Here is a 25596-nt window from a genome sequence, read left to right as displayed (position 1 = left end):
GCATCATATATCAAAATGTGCGGCTCCTTCGGGAATGGTGTGCTATGACTTTTGGTGTTGAAATTCCCATTTTTCCTAAAGTTATTCCCAAAAAACCGGCCAAAAAAACCCCATTCAAGCGCATGGGAAAACGTTATAAAAAAAAAAAAAAAAAATCACCTTTCTTCTGAGTCATATAACTTTCCCATACCTGCATGTACAAATGTCATTCAAACTTCAAAACGGAGGAAAACTTCTCTTCTCTCCAAAACACCAGGCAGTTTTTTCCTAAAATCTACACTTTTCAAGATATGAGCACTCAAGCGAGGACTGGAAATCACTTCTTTGTCAAATTTAGAGTGGAGCTCTCATTTATTAAGAGTGCGGGAAAGAGTAAAACATTTAGAATTTTTATTTGTAACTCAAGCTCACGGCCAAACCGTGAAAAAGAGACCAATAATGCCATCTGCCATTCCTCAGCAAACGTGACTCGAGTGTGAAGTTTTCCAGCCAGATTTTCGACGTGACGAGAGCGCGCATGGGACAGAGGGGGGAGTGGGCGGGGCTTAAAATGAAGGCATCTGATTGGTTCTTTCCCCCCTGCCAATCCTCTGGTGCTCTGACGAATCCGTGCCATTCGGAGTTTTTACAGGATTAAAGCTGTCAGAGAGGTCTGATGTTTTTCATTATTCACTGGCTACTCTCAGGATGGAAGGAACATTTCACCCCGTAGAACAATAAATGTTTCTGAATACGATCACAGACTAAACCTTTTTAAAGGTCAAAATCAGAGATGACGACAAACTGTTGAGGATTCATTTATTCATTAATTTCAGTAAACAAAAACAACGACTAACGTCAGACTGGTGGTAACTTAGCAACCTAGCAACCTGGTGCCCTAGCAACCGTCTCCAGGTTGGACAGAAATAAACGGTGATAAAGAAGCAGCGGTTGGTCCGGTGGTTCTTCAGCAGGGGTGGTGGTCCGGGACACGCTTCCTGTGGAGACACGGAGACACCAGGGACAGAGACATTAGAGACACCAGGGACGCCCGTCAATCAGAGACACCCGTCAATCAGAGACACCCGTCAATCACCCGTCAGAGACACCCGGGTGATTCCCAACCTGAGCTCTGTCTTATTTAGAGACACACTCATAAAATAATTCACTTTTATTTGAAAACTCACTACGTCTATTATGCAGCAGTTTATGGTTTGGTATCAAAATAGTATTTTCTATGTTTTTTAACTGATTTTGGAGTCGCAAATTCCTTACCGTAATGCGTTCAAAGAAAAATGTCAATTTAGCATTATAAATATTCAAGCAAGTTCATAAAAATGAATATAAATATGTTTAAAACTGTATAATTTAACAGATTATGATAAGATATAACGGTTTCCTCCTATGTATAAAAAAATATTTGACAAAAATGGAGTGTCCAAAGATGCAGCTTTCATTACCTTTACTTTCATTGATTTCTTTTATTTTTGCTATTAGTTGTAGCACGTTCATGAGAATCAACCGTCAGTAGGGCTGGGCGATATATCGAGATTTTAATATATACATTGATATATTTTCAAACGCGATATGGTACGAGACAATATCGTTTATATCGACTTAAAAAAATATATATACATTTATATATATTTTTTATGATTTTGATATAGCTTATTTTGTGACAAATTGACTTGAATGTTTTATTTGAGATTTGCACAAATGTTTTGTTATTTGCACAACTGTCAACCTCAGTGGAAAAGTCTTATTTAATTTGTTTTATACATGTTGATATTGTGCAGACCTCTGTTAATAAAGGAACCTGTGTAAGATTTGGCACGAGGCTTTGTATTAAAACTGACTGTTTTTTTAAGGGTTTGATCAGAAAAAATGAAGCTAACAGAGATGCTAACAGAGATGCTATGCTATAATGCTTTCGAGTATCGACATTCAGCTAGAAAATATCCAGATATGACTTTTGGTCCATATCACCCAGCCCTAGCCCGTCCATCCACCTGTCCCCGTTACTCACCTGGGCGCGGCCTTGATGATGTCATCGACCCTCAGGATCATCTCTGCAGCCTCGGAGGCGCTGAGGAGCATCTGTCTCTTGACCTGGAAGGACTCGGTGATGCCGAGCAGAGACACGTCTCCCACCGTCCCCTCTGACATGTCTGTTAGGAGATAACCAGTTAAACTAACCAGTTAAACCAGTCTAAACTAACCTAAACTAGTCTAAACTAACCTGAGCAGAGACACGTCTCCCACCGTCCCCTCACTCATGTCTGTTAGGAGATAACCAGTTTAACTAGTTAAGCTAACCAGTTAAACTAGTTAAGCTAACCAGTTAAACTAGTTAAGCTAACCAGTTAAACTAGTTAAGCTAACCAGTTAAACTAGTTAAGCTAACCAGTTAAACCAGTCTAAACTAGTCTAAACTAACCCGAGCAGAGACACGTCTCCCACCGTCCCGTCTGACATGTCTGGGGGGGGGGGGGGGAGAGGTTAGTTACACTAACTAGGTAACCTAACCAGGTTAAGCTAACGTAGCGTTAGCAGCATGTTTAACCATGTTTCCTCTGTGTGTTTATGTCAGAACGTTGATGTTAAACTGGTCAGTTGTTGTCCTAGTGTATATTAGTGTATACTAGTGTATATTAGTGTGTACTAGTGTATATTAGTGTGTACTAGTGTATACTAGTGTGTACTAGTGTATATTAGTGTGTACTAGTGTATATTAGTGTATACTAGTGTATACTAGTGTGTATACTAGTGTATATTAGTGTGTACTAGTGTATATTAGTGTATACTAGTGTATATTAGTGTATACTAGTGTATATTAGTGTGTACTAGTGTATATTAGTGTGTACTAGTGTATATTAGTGTGTACTAGTGTATATTAGTGTGTACTAGTGTATATTAGTGTATACTAGTGTATATTAGTGTGTCCTAGTGTATATTAGTGTGTACTAGTGTATATTAGTGTGTACTAGTGTGTATATTAGTGTGTACTAGTGTGTATATTAGTGTGTACTAGTGTGTATATTAGTGTGTACTAGTGTGTATATTAGTGTGTACTAGTGTGTATACTAGTGTGTACTAGTGTATATTAGTGTATACTAGTGTATATTAGTGTATACTAGTGTATATTAGTGTGTACTAGTGTATATTAGTGTGTACTAGTGTATATTAGTGTGTACTAGTGTGTATACTAGTGTATATTAGTGTATACTAGTGTGTACTAGTGTATATTAGTGTGTACTAGTGTATATACTAGTGTATATTAGTGTGTACTAGTGTATATTAGTGTATATTAGTGTGTCCTAGTGTATACTAGTGTGTACTAGTGTGTATACTAGTGTATATTAGTGTATACTAGTGTGTACTAGTGTATATTAGTGTGTACTAGTGTATATACTAGTGTATATTAGTGTGTACTAGTGTATATTAGTGTATATTAGTGTGTCCTAGTGTATATTAGTGTGTACTAGTGTGTATACTAGTGTATATTAGTGTATACTAGTGTGTACTAGTGTATATTAGTGTGTACTAGTGTATATACTAGTGTATATTAGTGTGTACTAGTGTATATTAGTGTGTACTAGTGTATATACTAGTGTATATTAGTGTGTACTAGTGTATATTAGTGTATATTAGTGTATATACTAGTGTATACTAGTGTGTACTAGTGTGTACTAGTGTGTACTAGTGTGTATACTAGTGTATATTAGTGTATACTAGTGTATATTAGTGTGTCCTAGTGTATATTAGTGTGTACTGGTGTATATTAGTGTGTACTAGTGTATATTAGTGTGTACTAGTGTATATTAGTGTGTACTAGTGTATATTAGTGTGTACTAGTGTATATTAGTGTGTACTAGTGTATATTAGTGTGTACTAGTGTATATTAGTGTGTACTAGTGTATATTAGTGTGTACTAGTGTATATTAGTGTGTACTAGTGTATATTAGTGTGTACTAGTGTATATTAGTGTATACTAGTGTATACTAGTGTGTACTAGTGTATATTAGTGTGTACTAGTGTATATTAGTGTGTACTAGTGTATATTAGTGTGTACTAGTGTATACTAGTGTGTACTAGTGTATATTAGTGTGTACTAGTGTATATTAGTGTATACTAGTGTATACTAGTGTGTATACTAGTGTATATTAGTGTGTACTAGTGTATATTAGTGTGTACTAGTGTATATTAGTGTGTACTAGTGTATATTAGTGTATACTAGTGTATACTAGTGTGTACTAGTGTATATTAGTGTGTACTAGTGTATATTAGTGTGTACTAGTGTATATTAGTGTGTACTAATGTGTATACTAGTGTGTATACTAGTGTATACTAGTGTATATTAGTGTGTGCTAGTGTGTATACTAGTGTATATTAGTGTATACTAGTGTATACTAGTGTGTATACTAGTGTATATTAGTGTATACTAGTGTATATTAGTGTGTACTAGTGTGTACTAGTGTATATTAGTGTGTACTAGTGTATATTAGTGTGTACTAGTGTGTACACTAGTGTATATTAGTGTGTACTAGTGTATATTAGTGTGTACTAGTGTATATTAGTGTATATTAGTGTATACTAGTGTATATTAGTGTGTACTAGTGTATATTAGTGTGTACTAGAGTATATTAGTGTGTGCTAGTGTGTATACTAGTGTATATTAGTGTGTACTAGTGTATATTAGTGTGTACTAGTGTATATTAGTGTGTACTAGTGTGTATACTAGTGTATATTAGTGTATACTAGTGTGTATTGGTGTGTACTAGTACTTACTCAGACCAAACGTGGTCTTGTCCTCCTGGTGAGCAGCTCTCAGTTGTGTATATGTGTGTACACTAGTGTATATTAGTGTGTACTAGTATATATTAGTGTGTACTAGTGTATATTAGTGTGTACTAGTGTATATTAGTGTGTACTAGTGTATATTAGTGTGTACTAGTGTATATTAGTGTGTACTAGTGTATATTAGTGTGTACTAGTGTATATTAGTGTGTACTAGTGTATATTAGTGTGTACTAGTGTGTATACTAGTGTATATTAGTGTGTACTAGTGTGTATACTAGTGTATATTAGTGTGTACTAGTACTTACTCAGACCAAACGTGGTCTTGTCCTCCTGGTGAGCAGCTCTCAGTTGTGTATATGTGTGTACTAGTGTGTATACTAGTGTGTACTAGTATATATAAGTATGTACTAGTGTGTACTAGTGTGTACTAGTGTGTACTAGTACTTACTGAGTCCATACGTGGTCTTGTCCTCCTGGTGAGCAGCTCTCAGTTGGGCTACCAGGTCAGCGCTGTCGTAGCCGGCGTTGTCAGCGATGATGGTGGGAAGCTGAGGAGAGAACAAGAACCGGGTTAGGGACTGGAGTACCGGTCTGGACCTGGTCCTGGTCCAGACCTGGACCCCCGAACACCTGGGTCAGGACCAGAGCCTGCTTTTTCAATACAATTGTTGATTCTATAATCTGACCTTGACAGAGCAGCCTGGCCGGCTGCTCCAGTCACAATCTCCCTGGTGGAATAAAAACAAGACGCTCTCCCCCCACTAGCCCTCCCAGCTGTTCGCTGTTTGAGTTCGTCATCACACGCCGTTCTTAACCCTTGTGCTGTCTTCAGGTCAAGGAAGGAAAGAAGGAAGGAAGGAAGGAAGGAAGGAAGGAAGGAAGGAAGGAAGGAAGGAAGGAAGGAAGGAAGGAAGGAAGGAAAAAAGGAAGGAAGGGAGAAAACAAGGAAAGATGGAAGGAAGGGAGAAAAGAGGAAGAGAAGAAGGAGAGAGAGCAGGAGGAAAGAAGGAAGGAAGGGAAGAAGGAAGAAAGGAAGGAAGGAAGGGAAGAAAGGAAGGAAAGAAGAATGAAAAGAAAGAAAGAAGGAAGGAAGGGAGAAAAGAAGGATGGAAAAAAGCGAGAAAAGAAGGAAGGAAGGAAGGAAGGAAAGAAGGAAGAAAACAAGGAAAGAAGGGAGAAAAGAGGAAGGGAAGAAGGAAAGAGAGCAGGAGGAAAGAAGGAAGGAAGGAAGGAAGGGAAAAAGAAGGAAGGAAGGAAGGGAAAAAGAAAGAAGGAAGGAAGGAAAGGAGGAATAAAGGAAGGAAGGAAGGAAGGAAGGAAGGAAGGAAGGAAGGGAAGAAAGGAAGGGAAGAATGAAAAGAAAGAAAGAAAGAAGGAAGGAAGGAAGGGAGAAAAGAAGGATGGAAAAAAGCGAGAAAAGAAGGAAGGAAGGAAGGGAAAAAGAAGGAAGGAAGGAAGGGAAAAAGAAAGAAGGAAAGGAGGAAGGAAGGAAGGAAGGAAGGAAGGAAGGAAGGAAGGAAGGAAGGAAGGAAGGAAGGAAGGAAGGAAGGAAGGAATAAGCAATAAAAACCCCCACCATCCTCAGGGCCTTGGAGAAGGACTCCATGGCGACGGCTCCTTGCCCGGGACCAGGACCAGAGGTCTGGTCCTGGTACCCCTAGACCCCCCCAGACCCCCCAGATCCCCAGACCCCCAGGTACCCACCATCCTCAGGGCCTTGGAGAAGGACTCCATGGCGACGGCCTCCTTGCCCGGGGTCCGGTTGGCCAGGTCACTCACCACCCGGGCCATCAGCATCTCCGAGCAGCCTGGGGGGGGAACGGGTCACATGGTCAGCTGACGGGTCAGGTGACCTGGTGGGCGTGTCCAGTGTGGTGGGCGTGTTCTCCTACCTCCCCCGGAGACGGTGCGCGGCTCCTTCACCGTCTGGGCCAGGACACACAGGGCGTCGTGGAGGGAACGCTCCGCCTCGTCCAGAATCTGCTGAGTGGCTCCCCGGAGGACCACGGTGCAGGCCTCACCTGGGGGGGGACAGGTAAGTTAGGGATTAAACGTTCAAAATGGGAAATGGGAAAGTGGAGAAGGAGGCTGCTGCAAAGCTGCAGCAGGGCCAAAGGTCATGGTGTGGGGTGTGTGTGTGTGTGTGAAACAGCTGCAGAGAGTGTGTGTGTAAGCTCCATGTTAACTGTTTGGCTGTGCGCTCACGAGAAGTTGCGTGGATGAGGCTGGGTGGATCCAGAGCAAGGTGTCTAAATTTAAATTTTCTATGGGGAAGTTTTTGTTAAAATCATACAAATAACTGGCTTCTTTAGGTGTTGTCTGTGTCTGACGAGGGAGACTTTTTATCTGCTGGACAACACAAGACCGTCAGAGCTTTTGTTTGGTGTTTCAAGTGAGAAGCTCCTCTCATGAAGTCTTTTTGAATCATTCTAAAGCCCTGAATGGAGGCGTAGTGATGTAGAATTGTCAAATTGGTTTAATTCACCGTTCTAATGGTTGCAGATTACTTTTGTAATCCTGTATTTGACCCGGATCGTATATGAGCTCTGCATGATTGGGTTGACTGTTACATGAGTGTGAAACATATCAATCATTTTTCTTTATTTTGTCTGTCGTGAAGTCACAGCTTCATCAGGTTGGGTTTTGTCCCGTGGAATAAGCGCCGCTGTGTTTTGGATACAGTGGAGGGGCGTGTTCATAAACCCTACTGTCAGTTGCATGTCAGTGACATTTTACAAGGAGTTATTGTTTATATATTGGTTCACTAGGAACTATTGTTTTACGTTGCAGGAGAGTTGCTGCACGGACAGTTTTGTGTGTGAGTCACCCGAGCATGAACGGCCGGGACCGTTATGTGATTAACCGTTTTGTCTAGGGCTGAAACGATTCCTCGAATAATTCGAGTAATTCGATTAGAAAAAATGATCGAGGAATTTTCTCTGACTCGAGGAATCGTTTAATTAATTAATTAATTAATTTATTTATTTTTTTCGTTTAATTTCACCAGCTCAAAGCCTCGTATTACGCCCGGACCGCATTTAATGCGACACAACACGCTGACGCTGCGCACGTTAAAGGGGGGAGAAAGAGGCGGCGGGTATGTTTGGTTTTAGTAACATCATGCTCAGGCAGTCTGCAATGGCCCAGACGGGAGACACATGATGTAGCTCAGTGCTTAACTTTTATTTTTAATCCACCCTATATTCTTCTGGTCCGTTCTCCTATATGTTCCCCCTCTAAATGTTCCGCGTTAAATCGACGCAGAGTCTACGCTGCTCTCCGGCGAGGGCGGAGAGCCCCGGTCCGGCTGGCGGTGCTGCGCTGGCGTGCAGGCTCTCCACGGCTACGCCGTAGCCTACGGCGTAGGGTACGCAGCGACGCGCACCATTCTGCGTTGTTCTAACGCAGAACCATAAATCAGCCTTTACCCGGTATATAAACCTCTGTTCCCGCTACAGTTTTAACTAAAAGAAAAGGCAGAAAATGTCAGAAAAATAAAAACGTAATAAAGCTAACTGGGTAGTTTTCATTTCATTTTATCTCTGTAGTCATTCATGGATAAAACAAGCAGCACTGGTGTCTAATGAGCTCCAATACAGCAGGGCTCATCATTTTATTTTGAACACTGCCAAAACTAACTTAAAACGTAACTAGAACTTAAAATTTGCTTGACACAAATGAAAGTTCAATTGAAACACGTGGGAAAAACACCTAACCTTTTAAGTTATGTCTGATATCAGGTGTAATGGCATTTTTAGGTTAGAAATAAGAACATTTCTTGGTAAGATCCTTAGTTTTTTGAGTGAATCAGTGAATTTGGTCGACTGGTGTAAGTTCAGGGTTTTTAAATGCACAGCCATGAACCTACTGTATTATATAATTGAGTCTTGATGTCAATTAACATCTAACATCTTATTTATATTTATAATTGCTCTTTAACTAAACAAATATGTTTTATCCGATTACTCGATTAATCGATGGAATTTTCAGTAGAATACTCGATTACTAAAATATTCGATAGCTGCAGCCCTAGTTTTGTCACTGGACTGTTATGTTATTAACTCGTGTGTTGTCACTTTAATAAAACCATAACCCACTTGGGTTGAAATAAGGAAATTCTGTAGTCCTTGACTCAGGTAGGAGACAGAATTTAACAGGTTTTGCCCCCATCTAATCTAAGGTGACGGCGGGGGGATCTGAGGGACATAGAGATAACCGACCTTAGAGAATCATTAAGTCAGACCCCCGACCTGCCAGGGTGCAAAGGAAATGAGGAAATGAGATTGCGTTCAAGCATGAATCGAGATCGCAATTTTTTAACGATTAATCGTGCAGCCCTAGTGCAAGTTCAATGTTATTAAAGCACTTTAAATCAAAGCATTTAGTTTTTTTATATAAAATAAATACATTTTTATGACGTTTAGAAATTTTGGGGATGTCCCTTTTTTGGCTCCTGCGCAGCGCTGCTGAAATCAGGCGTTCTTTATTTCTATTTCTGAAAGGTGGCGACCAGAGAGGCGACCCGCCGGGGGCTGCAGCTGGGGAGATCTTTGAGAACGGCCCGGTGCGCGTCCAGAGTCGCCGCCGCCGACCGCCCTTCCCGATCCCCCCCACCGGCCCGCCTTCTGCGCGGCTGCCGGACACCGCCGCGCAGAAAGACCCCCGCCCGACGACGCGCCAACGCCGCTGGACGAAGGCCCCGCGAGGCGGGCTGAACGCCGCGCCATCGGCGGCGGGGAGAGGAGGGCGACGGGGCGACTGCCCCGCTTGATCCAACACGCCCTCCTATTTCTGATTGGCTAATACCAAGGCTCTGGCTCGCTTAATTGGTTTACAATAGCACCAGTTTAATGCCTAAAGGCTGATTTATGGTTCCGCGTTACACCAACGCAGAGACTACGGCGTAAGGTACGCGGGACGGTGCGCCTCGCCGCGTACCTTACGCCATAGGCTACGGCGTAGGCACTGCATCGACTTAACACAGAACCATAATTCAGGTTTAACATGATAACGCACGTGCAAATGTTTTTTTTGTTCTTTCTTTTCTCCTAATTTTCGAATTGACGGAAATCCGTCTAGAGACGGAGAACTTTAATCCCTGTATAATTACTCGTTAAGTGTGTTATAAGCTCCCCTTGCTATTTCTCAAATGTTTGACATTAATGTTATATACTATTCTAAGCCTGATGGACAGATATTAGTTGAAGTTTCAAAAGGACAACAGGAGGGAATTGTGAGGTTAATTAACCTTTAAACTTGTTTTTGTCCTTATGAAACTATCACATGCTTTATTAACAGATGTCACACCAGCCTCTTCCTGATCTACTCAGGGTTAAGGACTGTTCTGGTGACATCTGTCTACTGTAGTGTCAGTATTCAATCACACGTTATCACTTACACCCATTGTCTACTGTTCACTGTCCATATACGGTCATTTCCTGTCAAGTTTCTCAATAAAAGCATCATGCAGGAGGAGGAACTTTGGGAAGCATTTGTTGTCAGGGCTCTGCCCCTGTTGCTCTCCCTCTTCTGCAGAAGGTTAGAGGTTAGGGGGGCGGAGCTACAGGTTAGGGGCGGGGCCAGAGGTCAGGGGGCGGGGCTAGAACAGGTTAGGGGCGGAGCTACGTACCCATGGCGACCCCAGAGAAGCGGATCAGCAGATCTTCTCCGATCATCACCTCCTCGATCAGCTTGCAGTGTCCCAGTTTCACCAGCTCAGGGTGGTCGAAGGTGGAGGTGATCTCTCCTCCTGCAGATCAATAATCACTGATCAATGATCAATACATAATCAATACATCCTCCATCCACCAATCATCTATCAATCTACCAACAATACATCTATCTATCCACCCAGTTTCACCAGCTCTGGGTGGTCGAAGGTGGAGGTGATCTCTCCTCCTGCAGATCAATAATCACTGATCAATGATCAATACATCCTCCATCCATCCATCATCCATCCATCAATCTACCAACAATAATGTGTGGTGGTCAGTAGGGGACCATAAACCCTGAACTAATAGTTTCACTCCAACTTATATGTTTCTACTGCAGCAACAGACTTTCACCAGTAAAGGTAAACTAGTTCCCAGCCGGTCGTCATGGAAACCTGGAATATTTCCTACGGAGAGTTCAGCCACATCCGGCCCTAAAGTCGCTCCTCAGATCTGCTGGAGATCCTTTAGAGGATAGTACTGGAACTAGAGGTGGGTGCAATTCATCGATGTGTCGATGCATCGCGATGCGTCACGTGACGATTTGGAATCCATTAATTAAAAAAATATATAAATAATAATTTATAAATTTGATGGAAGTATATATCTTGTTTACTTGAATTAATGAACTCATTAAATCCAGGGCTTGAGCGTTTTCAGTGTTTTCCACCAATAGAGGGCGCTCTCATGCAAGTGCAGCTTTCCCTGGTCAAAGTTAAGGAAGTCAAAGAGCAAATGTTTACATAGTCATAAAATAAATTATTTTGTGTCTTTGAAAAAAACATGTCAAATGTTCAAAAAACCTTGTTATTTACTTAATGAGTGTTGTTAGAGGAACTGAGTTAATTGATTGGCTATTTATTTACAAATGTAGCCACAGATGAAGACAAAATCAATCTTGTATGGAAAAAAGCATTAAAAATCACAATAATCCAAGAATCGTGGCTCCAATAATCGAATAATCGTGAGGTACCGTTGTTTGCACAGCCCTAACTGGAACCAGCACTGGATTCAGGAAATCTAGTCAGAACCGTAACGTAAAAATGTAAAAAAACTGCTGAGCTAAATCTGGCGAGAAACTTGGACGGATCCGTTACCCATTGGTGACGAGGGTCAGAACTCCCTTCAGAATAAGAGCCTGGTTCTGGAACCCCCCCTTCAGAATAAAAGCCTGGTTCCTGACCCCCCCCCTTCAGAATAAAAGCCTGTTACCCACCGGTCACCAGGGCCAGCCGCTCCACCCCGGCGAAGTCGGCGTGTTCGATGGCCATGACTCCGGCCTGAGCAAACAGCTGCTCCGGGTAGTTGTAGATCAGCTGCCTGAGGAGGAGGAGGAGGAAGAGGTCAGAGGTCACAGCAAGGTCAGAGGTCAGGGAGATGATTTAGAGTTTAAACAAAACAAAAATACTACTACTATTACTACTACTACTAATAATAATAATAATAATAATAATAATACTACTAATAATTAGTGTTGTCCCGATCGATCGGGCCGATCACGGCATTTTCAAAACATTGGTATCGGCCAAAAAAGTACCAAACCAATATGTCCCACTGGAAATACAAATTATGCTACTGCTGCCGTGACCGGAGTTGTTACCATGCTAACAGGAAGAGTTGTTACCATGCTAACAGGAAGAGTTGTTACCATGCTAACAGGAAGAGTTGTTACCATGCTAACAGGAAGAGTTGTTACCATGCTAACAGGAAGAGTTGTTACCATGCTAACAGGAAGAGTTGTTACCATGCTAACAGGAAGAGTTGTTACCATGCTAACAGGAAGAGTTGTTACCATGCTAACAGGAAGAGTTGTTACCATGGTAACAGCTCCCCCTCCCAATGGCAGGAAGTAGTACGTCAGAATTAATGCATTCTACTGATATTTACTCAAAAGCTACTGCTTTTGTCCTGTCTCGTCTTCAGAGTCTCTTCTTTTCACTCCTCCCAAACTCTACAATCATGGAATTGATTAACTGGTCTCTCAGCACAACCAGAAGTCAGGGGGTAAGGGAGCCCTCCTGCCCCGATGGGATGTTTTTTACTGGATAGACAATGGATTCCTGGAAACATTGGAAACCGTTGTGTTTGGTGATTCTGTCTGTCGAGGACGTTGAAGATGCTTCATAATTGGATTTATGATAGCAGGATTTCTCCTGATCGTAGGAGGGGGATTCCTGGTCTACCGACAAACGCGTAAGTCGTCGACAGCTGTTCTGGCTCTTTCTGAGCTGCTGGACGTGGCTGAAGGATCAAGCAAGGTGATCAACACTCAGACTTTAACGCTGGGGGAGCAAAGCCGTAAACTGGATGTGATTCTGGAACAGAATCTCAGGCTGGCGGCGTCTTTGAGCTCATTGGTAAGATGGAGAAGACCTTGGAGAAGTTGGAAGCTCGGCTTGGTGGGAATTGATCACAAATTCGTCTGATTGGAGTCGCCATTGATGAACCAGAGACTGAAGGCAGACGGAAAATTACTGAGTCTGTTTGTTTTCAATATAATTGTTGATTCTATAATCTGACCTTGACAGGGCGGTTTTGGCCGATCGCTCCAGTCACAATCTCCCTGGTGGAATGTAAACAAGGTGGCTCTGCCCCCACTAACCCTCCCCTCTCAGGAACATCTGTGGACCTGTTTCAGAACTGACCGAGCCGTCTGATAACATCAAGGACATTGGCTGAGGAGCAGCTCTGGGTGAAGTTCATGGACTTACCGCTCACACACACTTACTGATAACCACCTCCCTCATCTCAGCGCCTTCCCCGCCCCCCCCTCTTATCAGCCCCCCTGACACGGTCACCTTGACACTGGGTATTTAATACAGTGTGAAGATCCTTTTTTTCCCCTCCTCCCCCATCCCAGTGTCATCCTTCCTCTAAAAATGGCGTCCGTATTAATGGTACCATTGGTGTGAACCGGAATCAAGTTCTCTCGTCTGATTTATGTCTGACCTGGCAATAAAGCTTTTTCTGATTTTTCTGATTCTGATTCTGATTTTTCTGACTCTGAAGTGTGCCAAACTTAAGTTTACTTTTTAGTATATACTGTTTGGTACGGCATTTTGGACGCAGCGCAACAGTTTTCAGCAGTTTCATCAGCCCTGATGCATTGTGGGAGTCTGTTCCCCCGGTGAGGAGCATTAGAGTTTGGTTCTGACCCGGTTCTCAGGTGCGTTTGGTCCAGACCCGGTCCAGACCCGGTTCTCACCTGTTGATGAAGCAGTTGATCCCGTGCTTCAGGATTCTCTCCACCTTCTCCTTCATCTTCTCCTTCTCTGCCAGCTCGATCTCTGCAACCTTCGCTGTGGAGTCCACACGGACCCGGGACCCAAAGATCTGGGAGGGACAGAACCGTTAGAGGGGGGGGGGGGGGAGACAGGTGCATGCTGGGAGTCCAGGTGCATGCTGGGAGACCTGGTGCATGCTGGGAGACCTGGTGCATGCTGGGAGTCCTCACCTTGACCTTGTCCGTGTCCATGCCGGTGTTGGCGATCAGGATGTTGACGTTCTCCAGTCGCTTGGGCTGGTTCACCCCGATCTTCTTGTCCAATAGGAAACCTGGAAGATACAGCAGCGTTACAGAGGCCCCCCCCCCCTTCATCAGGCCCCGCCCCCCCAGAACCCCCCCCCCCCCAGGCCCTGCCCCCTGACCAGCATCAGGTTCACCCCGATCTTCTTATCCAATAGGAACCCTGGACGGGGACACCAGAGTTACCCTGGGTGTCCAATCACAGACCGGGATTCCCGAAGCGAGAAGCCTCAATGCAGATTGTACTTTAGTGTACAAACTTACACTCATTCCCCGCCCCCTCACCTTTGTCCAGGTAGGAGTCCGTCAGACTCCCCCCCAGCTTTGATGACGCTTCTTGATCCAATTTAAAATTTTATTACTTGCATATAAAGCCCAAAACGGCTTAGCTCTGCAGTATTTACAAGACCTGATAGAGCCTTATGTTCCTGGCAGAGCTCTCCGCTCTCAGAGTGCAGGTTTACTCGTAGTTCCTAGAGTATCTAAATGTAGATTTGGAGGGCGGGCGTTCTGCTATCAGGCACCATTACTTTGGAACCAACTTCCAATCTGGGTTAAGGAGGCTGACACCACCTCCACCTTTAAAACTAAACTTAAAACCTTTCTGTTTAGTAAAGCCTATAGTTAGTGTTTAGTAAACCTCTAGCTGGTGTTGGTAAATCTCTAGGTAGTGTAAACTCTAGTGTGTTAGAGTCAGTAGTCATAGTTGCAGCTATAGAACAAGACTATAATAGTTAGTCTCAAATATAGCTTGGTGGTAGATATGCTGCTATAGGCCTATGCTGCAGGGGGGACCGATATGATCCAAAACGTACGAAAAAACGTACGAAAAACGTACGAAAAAACGCACGAAAAAACGTACGAAAAAACAACGTATGAAAAAACGTACGATAAAACGTACAAAAAGACGTACGAAAAAACGCAAGAAAAATCGTACGAAAAAACGCACGAAAAAACGTACGAAAAAATGTACGAAAAAACGTACGAAAAAAAACGTACGAAAAAACGTACAAAAAGACGTACGAAAAAACGCAAGAAAAAACGTACGAAAAAAAAAACGTACGAAAAAAACGTTAGAAAAAACCTACGCAAAAAAAATACGAAAAAACGTACGAAAAAACGTACAAAAAACGTACAAAAAAAAACCTACGAAAAAAACCTACGAAAAAAACGTACGAAAAAACGTACGAAAAACACGTACGAAAAAACGTACGATAAAACGTACAAAAAGACGTACGAAAAAACACAAGAAAAATCGTACGAAAAAACGCACGAAAAAACGTACGAAAAAAAATACGAAAAAACGTACGAAAAAAACGTTAGAAAAAACGTACGCAAAAAAAAATACGAAAAAACGTACGAAAAAACGCATGATATCAGGCACCATTACTTTGGAACCAACTTCCAATCTGGGTTAAGGAGGCTGACACCACCTCCACCTTTAAAACTAAACTTAAAACCTTTCTGTTTAGTAAAGCCTATAGTTAGTGTTTAGTAAACCTCTAGCTGGTGTTGGTAAATCTCTAGGTAGTGTAAACTCTAGTGTGTTAGAGTCAGTAGTCATAGTTGCAGCTATAGAACAAGACTATAATAGTTAGTCTCAAATATAGCTTGGTGGTAGATATGCTGCTATAGGCCTATGCTGCAGGGGGGACCGACATGATCCAAAACGTACGAAAAAACGTATGAAAAAACGTACGAAAAAACGTACGAAAAAAAACGTACGAAAAAAACGTTAGAAAAAACGTACGAAAAAAACGTACGAAAAAAAAGGTTTAATCGTAGTTCCTAGAGTATCTAAATGTAGATTTGGAGGGCGGGCGTTCTGCTATCAGGCACCACTACTATGGAACCAACTTCCAATCTGGGTTAAGGAGGCTGACACCACCTCCACCTTTAAAACTAAACTTAAAACCTTTCTGTTTAGTAAAGCCTATAGTTAGTGTTTAGTAAACCTCTAGCTGGTGTTGGTAAATCTCTAGGTAGTGTAAACTCTAGTGTGTTAGAGTCAGTAGTCATAGTTGCAGCTATAGAACAAGACTATAATAGTTAGTCTCAAATATAGCTTGGTGGTAGATATGCTGCTATAGGCCTATGCTGCAGGGGGGACCGATATGATCCAAAACGTACGAAAAAACGTACGAAAAACGTACGAAAAAACGTTCGAAAAAACGTATGAAAAAACGTATGAAAAAACGCACGAAAAAACGTACTAAAAAAACCTACGAAAAAAACCTACGAAAAATCGTACAAAAAAAACGTACGACAAAACGTAGGAAAAATCGTACGAAAAAAACATACGACAAAACGTACAAAAAACGTACGAAAAAACATACGAAAAAAAAACGTATGAAAAAACGTACGATAAAACGTACGAAAAAAAACGTACGAAAAAACATACAAAAAGACGTACGAAAAAACGCACGAAAAAACGTACGAAAAAACGCACGAAAAAACGTACGAAAAAAAACGTACGAAAAAACGTACGAAAAAAAACGTACGAAAAAACGTACAAAAAGACGTACGAAAAAACGCAAGAAAAAAAAAACGTACGAAAAAAAAACGTACGAAAAAAAAATACGAAAAAACGTACAAAAAACAACCTACGAAAAAAACCTACGAAAAAAACGTACGAAAAATCGTACGAAAAACACGTACGAAAAAACGTACGATAAAACGTACGAAAAAACGTACGAAAAAACACAAGAAAAATCGTACGAAAAAACGCACGAAAAAACGTACGAAAAAAAATACGAAAAAACGTACGAAAAAACGTACGAAAAAAACGTTAGAAAAAACGTACGCAAAAAAAAATACGAAAAAACGTACGAAAAAACGCATGCTATCAGGCACCATTACTTTGGAACCAACTTCCAATCTGGGTTAAGGAGGCTGACACCACCTCCACCTTTAAAACTAAACTTAAAACCTTTCTGTTTAGTAAAGCCTATAGTTAGTGTTTAGTAAACCTCTAGCTGGTGTTGGTAAATCTCTAGGTAGTGTAAACTCTAGTGTGTTAGAGTCAGTAGTCATAGTTGCAGCTATAGAACAAGACTATAATAGTTAGTCTCAAATATAGCTTGGTGGTAGATATGCTGCTATAGGCCTATGCTGCAGGGGGGACCGATATGATCCAAAACGTACGAAAAAACGTACGAAAAACGTACGAAAAAACGTTCGAAAAAACGTATGAAAAAACGTATGAAAAAACGCACGAAAAAACGTACTAAAAAAACCTACGAAAAAAACCTACGAAAAATCGTACAAAAAAAACGTACGACAAAACGTAGGAAAAATCGTACGAAAAAAACATACGACAAAACGTACAAAAAACGTACGAAAAAACATACGAAAAAAAAACGTATGAAAAAACGTACGATAAAACGTACGAAAAAAAACGTACGAAAAAACGTACAAAAAGACGTACGAAAAAACGCACGAAAAAACGTACGAAAAAACGCACGAAAAAACGTACGAAAAAAAACGTACGAAAAAACGTACGAAAAAAAACGTACGAAAAAACGTACAAAAAGACGTACGAAAAAACGCAAGAAAAAAAAAACGTACGAAAAAAAAACGTACGAAAAAAAAATACGAAAAAACGTACAAAAAACAACCTACGAAAAAAACCTACGAAAAAAACGTACGAAAAATCGTACGAAAAACACGTACGAAAAAACGTACGATAAAACGTACGAAAAAACGTACGAAAAGACGTACGAAAAAACACAAGAAAAATCGTACGAAAAAACGCACGAAAAAACGTACGAAAAAAAATACGAAAAAACGTACGAAAAAACGTACGAAAAAAACGTTAGAAAAAACGTACGCAAAAAAAAATACGAAAAAACGTACGAAAAAACGCATGCTATCAGGCACCATTACTTTGGAACCAACTTCCAATCTGGGTTAAGGAGGCTGACACCACCTCCACCTTTAAAACTAAACTTAAAACCTTTCTGTTTAGTAAAGCCTATAGTTAGTGTTTAGTAAACCTCTAGCTGGTGTTGGTAAATCTCTAGGTAGTGTAAACTCTGGTGTGTTTATGGCCCCGCCCCATGTCCCCGCCCCCTCACCTTCGTCCAGGTAGGAGTCGGTCAGACTCCCCCCCAGCTTCTTGATGACGTGGATGGCCTCCAGGTTGCCCGAGCCCTTGAGCCTCATGACGGCGTCCACGGCCAGCTGGGCGAAGTGATCCTTGTGGTGCGTCAGCAGTTTGGAGGAGAGGGTGGTGCGGGCGATGTTCAGCAGGTCGGCCTGGAAACGGGCCGGGTCGTTGCTAGGAGACCAGAGAGATGCCGAGTCATGGACAGAACCAGGAGAGATGGCTGATGTATAACACACCTGGGTGCACGTTACGGTTCGGGCCGTATTAACGGCCGAAGGAATGGCATAAATTTCACCAAAATGACACGATTAATTCAAAATGGCCGACTTCCTGTTCGGTTTCGGGCATGACGCCAAGAGACTTTTCTTTAAGTTGTGACATGATACAGGTGTGTACCGATTTTCGTGCATGTATGTCAAACCGTATCGTGGGGCTTGAGGCACAAAGTTTTCCGGGGGGCACTGTTGAGCCGTTAGGCCACGCCCATTAATGTAAACCATGAAATATCACATTTATCACCAGGCCTGGCTTGGTGCAGAATTTGGTGACTTTTGGGGCACGTTTAGGGGGAAAAAAGATCCTCATTTAGTCGTAAAAATAAAAACGAGGAAAATAACGAGAACAATTCCTACAGATACAGTAGGGCCTTCGCACTGTGGGCAATAACTAGACAATTTCCTTGCAGAAATTTCGAGAGTGCCACGCGGGGCTGCTGCCCATTTGTGTACAGTGCTGCATTTTTCAGCAATAAAAGGTGAAGGGCTCAAAACTAAGTCCGATGACACCACACACGACTCTCAAACCATTCAAAAGTTATTGCAGAAAATAGGAACTATCAAAACGGACAAACCAGACCAGGTTACCCGTGATCGACAGCTGCCCCCCTCCTCCCCCCCCCGGTTACCGTGGTTACCTGTGATCCCCCCCTGGTTACCGTGGTTACCTGTGATCGACAGCTCCCCCCCGGTTACTGTGGTTACCATGGTTACCTGTGATCGACAGCGGCCTCCCTCAGAGCCCCCTCCCCCCCTGGTTACCTGTGATCCCCCCCTGGTTATCTGTGGTTACCATGGTTACCTGTGATCCCCCCTGGTTACCATGGTTACCTGTGATCCCCCCTGGTTACCATGGTTACCTGTGATTCCCCTGGTTACTGTGGTTACCATGGTTACCTGTGATCCCCCCCCTGGTTACCATGGTTACCTGTGATCAACAGCTGCCCCCCCCCTGGTTACCTCTGGTTACCTGTGATCCCCCCTGGTTACCATGGTTACCTGTGATCAACAGCGGCCTCCCTCAGAGCCCCTCCTCCCCCCCCGGTTACCGTGGTTACCTGTGATCCCCCCCTGGTTACCATGGTTACCTGTGATCGACAGCTCCCCCCCCTGGTTACTGTGGTTACCATGGTTACCTGTGATCGACAGCTGCCCCCCCTGGTTACCGTGGTTACCTGTGATCGACAGCGGCCTCCCTCAGAGCCCCTCCTCCCCCCTGGTTACCGTGGTTATCTGTGGTTACCATGGTTACCTGTGATCGACAGCTGCCTCCCTCAGAGCTTCTCTCGCCACCTGCGTAGCTTTCCTCCATCCAGAGATGATGGTCTGGGGGTGGATCTTCTTAGCGATCAGAAGCTCCGCCTCCTGCAGTGACATCAGCAGTGATAGGTCACATGACCAGCGTCAGGGTCACCTGACCACCTGACCAGCATCACCCGAGCCTCTACTCACCCGGAGCAGCTCTGCCGCCAGCACGGTGACGGAGGTCGTACCGTCTCCAACCTCGTCATCCTGGACCTTGGACATGTCTGAGAACCAGGACACAACGGATCAGAACCAGGACACAACGGATCAGAACCAGGACAGGGATGATCAGAACATTTGTAGCTTAATAAAACGGTTTAGGAAACTCTCTGTGGACTTTGATTGTCTGAAACAAATGTATTTCCTGTTTGTTACTGTAGCATACAGCATGTAGCCGAGCGGAGCAGAGACTAGAATATCTCCCGTTACTAAGTCGTATCTCAGGTCCGTCCTAGTTCCTGGAGAACTACGTTTCTAGATTTCTCTTATCTTCTTCTCTTTTCTTTCTCACCACTGTTTTTAGGGCCCGAGCACTGAAGGTGCAAGGACCCTATTGTATTTCTGGTGTTTATTATTATTATTATTATTATTCCGAGAAATTAATTGCCTTTTTGGAGGCCTTTTAGTCTTCTAGTATGCTTTGTTTCTTTTCAATACAATTTTTGATTCTATAATCTGGCCTTGACAGAGCGGTTTTGGCCGATCGCTCTGGTCACAATCTCCCTGGTGGAATGTAAACAAGTGGCTCTGCCCCCACTAACCCTCCCCTCTCAGGAACATCTGTGGACCTGTTTCAGAACTGACGAGCCGTCTGATAACATCAAGGACATTGGCTGAGGAGCAGCTCTGAGTAAAGTTCACAAACTTACCGCTCACACACTTACTGATAACCACCTCCCTCAACTCAACGCCTTCCCGGCCCCCCCTCTTATCAGCCCCCCTGACACGGTCGCCGGGTTCGAGCGCCACGAAGGCCGCGGCGATCACTTGGATGAACTGATCTCAAAGTTGGTCACATAATAGGTAAGACATTGACGATGACTGACGGAGAAAACTGTAACTTTTTATCAAAGGCCTTTAGACTTTAGACGTAGTCAAATATCAGTGTCTCGCCATGAACATAAGTTGTTGTAACTTGCTCATACTTTGTCCAATTTGACCCAAAATCTGTACATTTAATCATTTAATCAGTCTTCCATTCTAAACACGAAGTCCTACAAGCTTCCACTGCAGCCTGAACCTGCACCAGGTGGAGGAACGTTCATCCATTCATCGCTGCTGCAGCTTTAACTATGTTTCTTCTTGGTTCAGGGGTTGGTTTGTCCTGGGGAGTTTAGTTCAGCATTTACAGATCTCTGGCTCCATCTAGTGGAGAGATGGTGTAACGTCTAGACCTGAATGGAAGACCAACACTTTACAGTCTGATTTCAATAAAACACCGTCTGATATTCAGGACGATACGTTTGTTCAGCAGGAAGAACCAGCTGATCCTCCTCAGATCCTTAAACCTCTATCTGGGGTCTGGAGGAACCAGTTCTGTCTGGTTCCTGGTCTAGTTCCTGGTCTAGTTCCTGCAGGGTTCTCCACTCACCAACCAGGACTTTAGCTGCCGGGTTGTCGACCCCGATGGCCTTGAGGATCGTTGCTCCGTCGTTGGTGACGGTGACGGTCCCGCCCCGGGCCCCGCTCATCAGGATCTTGTCCTGGGGACATGAGAATGTTTTACAGCTGTTTAGGGGTTCAGGTCTAGAACACAGACAGAACCAGAACTCACGGACCCTGGTCCTGGACCAGGTCTAGGATCCAGAACTCACCATCCCTTTGGGTCCCAGTGTGCTCTTCACCAGATCTCCGATGGCGATGGCTCCCACGAAGGACGACTGTGGAGAAACAGGAACACGGTCAGGGTCGGGGTTCAGGGACAACAGGGTTCAGGGTGGGGGGTCAGGGACAACAGGATCAGGGTAGGGGTCAGGGTTAGGGACAACACGATCAGGGTAGGGGTCAGGGTTAGGGACAACAGGATCAGGGTAGGGGTCAGGGACAACAGGATCAGGGTAGGGGTCAGGGTTAGGGACAACAGGATCAGGGTAGGGGTCAGGGACAACAGGATCAGGGTAGGGGTCAGGGACAACAGGATCAGGGTAGGGGTCAGGGTTAGGGACAACAGGATCAGGATAGGGGTCAGGGTTAGGGACAACAGGATCAGGGTAGGGGTCAGGGTTAGGGTTTAGGTTTCAGGGTGGAGGGGGGATGGGGATGGGGGTTTAGGGTGAAAGTGTGTCCAGGTTGGGGGTTCAGGGGGGTCAGGAACAACAGGGTTAGGGTGGGTGTTTTTAGGGGGTTGTTTAGGGTTGTAGTGTGTCCAGGTCCAAACCCACCAGCCGGGCCGTCTCTGCTCTCTCCTCATCAGCTCCATGTCTGAAGATGTTCACCGGGGCCATGGATAGGGACGCCTAAAGAGAAAACAATCAATCAATACATCAATCAACCAATCAATGGATAGGGGCGCCTGCAGATTACAATCAATACATCAATACATTAATCAATCAAATCAGAAACCAGTGCAGTGTCCTCTGCTTTTTCCCCACATCTCAGTAATGATCTGACATGCTGACATGTTTGCTGCGTTTAACACCACGAACACGCCGCTCATTCCACGCTGTTTGCTGTTTGATTGCGTCACCACACGCAGTTATTAAATGTTTTTTTCCCCACTTACAGGACCTTTTCTCTCCCTCCCGTCCGATGTTCTGGGACCTATATAATAATAGGATATTATTTATTTCTGCCACTTTATTGTGGTTTTTGTGGTGAAATGAGGAGGAATCATAGATAACTTCTCATTTCAACTAACTGGATCAGCCGTTCCTCATCATGACTGTTTCCTACAGCGCTTTAACCGGCTTTCAACACGAGTGACAGGAAGAAAATAGAAGAACATTTAAACATCACAATATCCCACGGCACACTTAAAGCACTGGTAAAAGGTCAATCCCGTTTTTTTAGACTTATTATTGTCGCATCCCACGCCACAACAGATAGACGGCATGCTGAAAGTCGGTCCTAAAGATGGCGCTGCGAGTACTGTGTGACGTCACATGAAATCCATGAATTGAAGTGAGACGCCTCACTCCGGTGGAAAAACACGTCTGGCGACAATTGTGGACAATGGAATTCATCGTCGACAATTTTGATTATGGATTTTTGTCGACAACGTGGACGAATCGTTGCAGCGCTAACAGTTAGACCAGTGTTTCTCAATCCTGGTCCTCGTGGGCCCCAGTCCTGCATGTTTTAGATGCTACCCTGCTTCAGCACACCGTGATAAAAGTACCTGTGTCATCAACAAAGCTGTGCAGACCTTGGTGACAGCTAATTAGGACCATTAATTAGAATCAGGTGTGTTGGTGCAGGGAAACATGTAAAACATGCAGGACAGGGAACACGAGGACCAGGGTTGAGAAGCACTGAACAACACAGTTTTTGTTTTGTTCTTGGTAGCGCATTTCTGGTTGCAGTTCGTGAAGCAGTCGGGAACTTTCAGCCTCTTTTCTTCATGTATGTGAGGGTTTTTTTTGTTTTGGTTTTTTGCACAATAATTGTCCTTATGTCTTTGATTCACTGTGACCGGAAAAGCTGCTCAATTACCCGTTTGTTTTTGCATAAACAACTAAATAAATGTGATGCACCATGACTAAACTCGTGTGTTTTTAGTGTTTCCCTTCATTTATACTTCACTTGTATTTTATCCTGTTTATATTTGTATTAAATAATTGTATCATTTGCAGCTGGTGGAGCATCAACATCTCATTGTTCTTGTACCACATCATGTTGTCGTTGACTCCGTCCCAATAAATCCATAAATAACCAACTACTTTGATCAAATTCATAGAATTATACATGTACAACTGCATTTTTATCTAAATAAACCCCTGAATACCTAAATAAAGTAGTTATTGTGACTGTTCTCATGGGGAGTGGACGGAGCTGGAATCTCAGATTCTCCCTGAACGCAGCAGAGAAGCCCCGCCCACTTCCTCCTGGAACCAACTAGAAGCTTCTCAAGAATAAATATTAATAAAAATAAATATTAACGTTTCTAAAGAACAAATATTAATAAAGAATGAATATTAAATAAATATCAATAAAGAATAAATATTAATAAAACATAAATATCAATAAAGAATATTAACGTTTCTAAAGAACAAATATTAATAAAGAATAAATAATAAAGAATACATATTAATAAATATTAATAATAAATATTAAGAATAAATAATAATAAAGAACAAATATTAATAAATGTTAATAAAGAATAAATATTAACGTTTCTAAAGAACAAATATTAATAAAGAATAAATAAGAATACATATTAATAATAAATATTAAGAATAAATAATAAAGAATAAATATTAATAAATAATAAATATTAACGTTTCTAAAGAACAAATATTAATAAAGAATAAATAATAAAGAATACATATTAATAAATAATAAATATTAACGTTTCTAAAGAACAAATATGAATAAAGAATAAATAATAAAGAATACATATTAATAAATATTAAGAATAAATAATAATAAAGAATATTAACGTTTCTAAAGAACAAATATTAATAAATGTTAATAAAGAATAAATATTAATGTTTCTAAAGAATTAATATTAATAAAGAATAAAAATTAACGGTTCTAAAGAATATTAATAAATAATCAATATTAACGTTTCTAAAGAATCAATAGTCAATAATAAATATTAACGTTTCTGAAGAATAAATATGAATAAAGAATAAATATGAACAAAGAAGAAATATGAATAAAGAATATTAACGTTTTTGAGCTGCAGATTCCTGTTTGGCACCAGGAGAATTATGATAATCGTGAATGTTTAGTGTCATTTATCAGCCTTTAAAACACTGAGATTATTCAACATTTAAATCATTTATATTCCATTAAAACACCTGATTTTATTCCAGGTTTACAGTTTTAATCCCACAAAGACTCAAAAACCACCGGTTTACAGAATAAACCGGGACCAAAACTGCTCATTATGACAAACCCAGCGGTTAAAGTGTTTAAATCTGAAACTTAAAGCTGAGACTTTAACCCTAACTGGCCATAAAAACGTGTTTCTGGAAATAAACCTCAACATTGATGATGAAGCTGCTAAATAACTGTTAGCATTAAGCCTGATTTATGGTCCTGCGTCACACCGACGTACGCCGTAGGGTTACGGCGTACGTCGGTGTGACGCGGAACCATGAATCAGCGTTAGCCGCCTAGCTGCGCAGTCAGCTCCATGTGCTCGTCCCGGTCCCGGACAAAGATGAGATTCTAACCGGATTAAACCGGTCAGGGCGGGTTTAAAGACCCGGTCCGGGGGTTAGAACCCTAACGGACCCGGGCAGGTTCAGGTAGACCCGCTCAGTCCCTGAAAACAGCAGAAATAAGGAGATAAACTCACCATGATGTTTCAGTCTGGTCTGAGTCTGAGCAGCGGAAAGAACAAGGACCGTGACGTCACCACGTAACCACGCCCTGCTGCGTTCACGGACCTCAGTAAATACGAACACCGGCCGCTTGAATAAATTAACTTTTACACCATATTCTGGTTGAATTATTGAAATAAGTTAACTCTTACACCATATTCTAGTTGAATTATTGAAATAAATTAACTTTTACACCATATTCTAGTTGAATTATTGAAATAAGTTAACTTTTACACCATATTCTAGTTGAATTATTGAAATAAATTAACTTTTACACCATATTCTAGTTGAATTATTGAAATAAATTAACTTTTACACCATATTCTAGTTGAATTATTGAAATAAATTAACTTTTACACCATATTCTAGTTGAATTATTGAAATAAATTAACTTTTACACCAT

The 25596-nt window shown here is 42.2% G+C and overlaps 1 protein-coding gene across 1 annotated transcript; it reads right to left on the bottom strand.

The window, feature by feature from the left end:
* Positions 1-784: 784 nt before the first annotated feature.
* On the bottom strand, positions 785-25244 carry cct2 (chaperonin containing TCP1, subunit 2 (beta)). Its single transcript, XM_061714089.1, has 16 exons — positions 25169-25244; positions 22086-22160; positions 21519-21584; positions 21296-21407; positions 19852-19928; positions 19652-19764; positions 18093-18295; positions 13945-14045; positions 13696-13823; positions 11707-11810; positions 10409-10528; positions 6672-6800; positions 6484-6587; positions 5228-5327; positions 2006-2147; positions 785-977 (listed from the first exon to the last, which is right to left on the bottom strand). Exons 1-16 carry the CDS (start codon positions 25169-25171, stop codon positions 947-949), a joined length of 1608 nt encoding a protein of 535 aa, XP_061570073.1. The 5' UTR covers positions 25172-25244; the 3' UTR covers positions 785-946.
* Between the last annotated feature and the right edge of the window lie 352 nt (positions 25245-25596).

This window comes from Cololabis saira, chromosome 23 (genome assembly GCF_033807715.1).
Source record: "Cololabis saira isolate AMF1-May2022 chromosome 23, fColSai1.1, whole genome shotgun sequence".
In the NCBI taxonomy this organism is placed as follows: domain Eukaryota; kingdom Metazoa; phylum Chordata; class Actinopteri; order Beloniformes; family Belonidae; genus Cololabis; species Cololabis saira.
The sequence above is the reverse complement of the archived record's forward strand: the minus strand, read 5'-3'. Positions and strand labels throughout refer to the sequence as shown.

What these genes read in the sequence shown, in the direction of transcription:
- cct2 (XM_061714089.1), bottom strand. An exon ending in CACTGGGACCCAAAGGGATG is followed by an intron (nt 21,408 to 21,518) that starts GTGAGTTCTGGA and finishes TCATGTCCCCAG; the next exon opens with GACAAGATCCTGATGAGCGG. An exon ending in CGACTCCTACCTGGACGAAG is followed by an intron (nt 14,046 to 18,092) that starts GTGAGGGGGCGG and finishes TGTATCTTCCAG; the next exon opens with GTTTCCTATTGGACAAGAAG.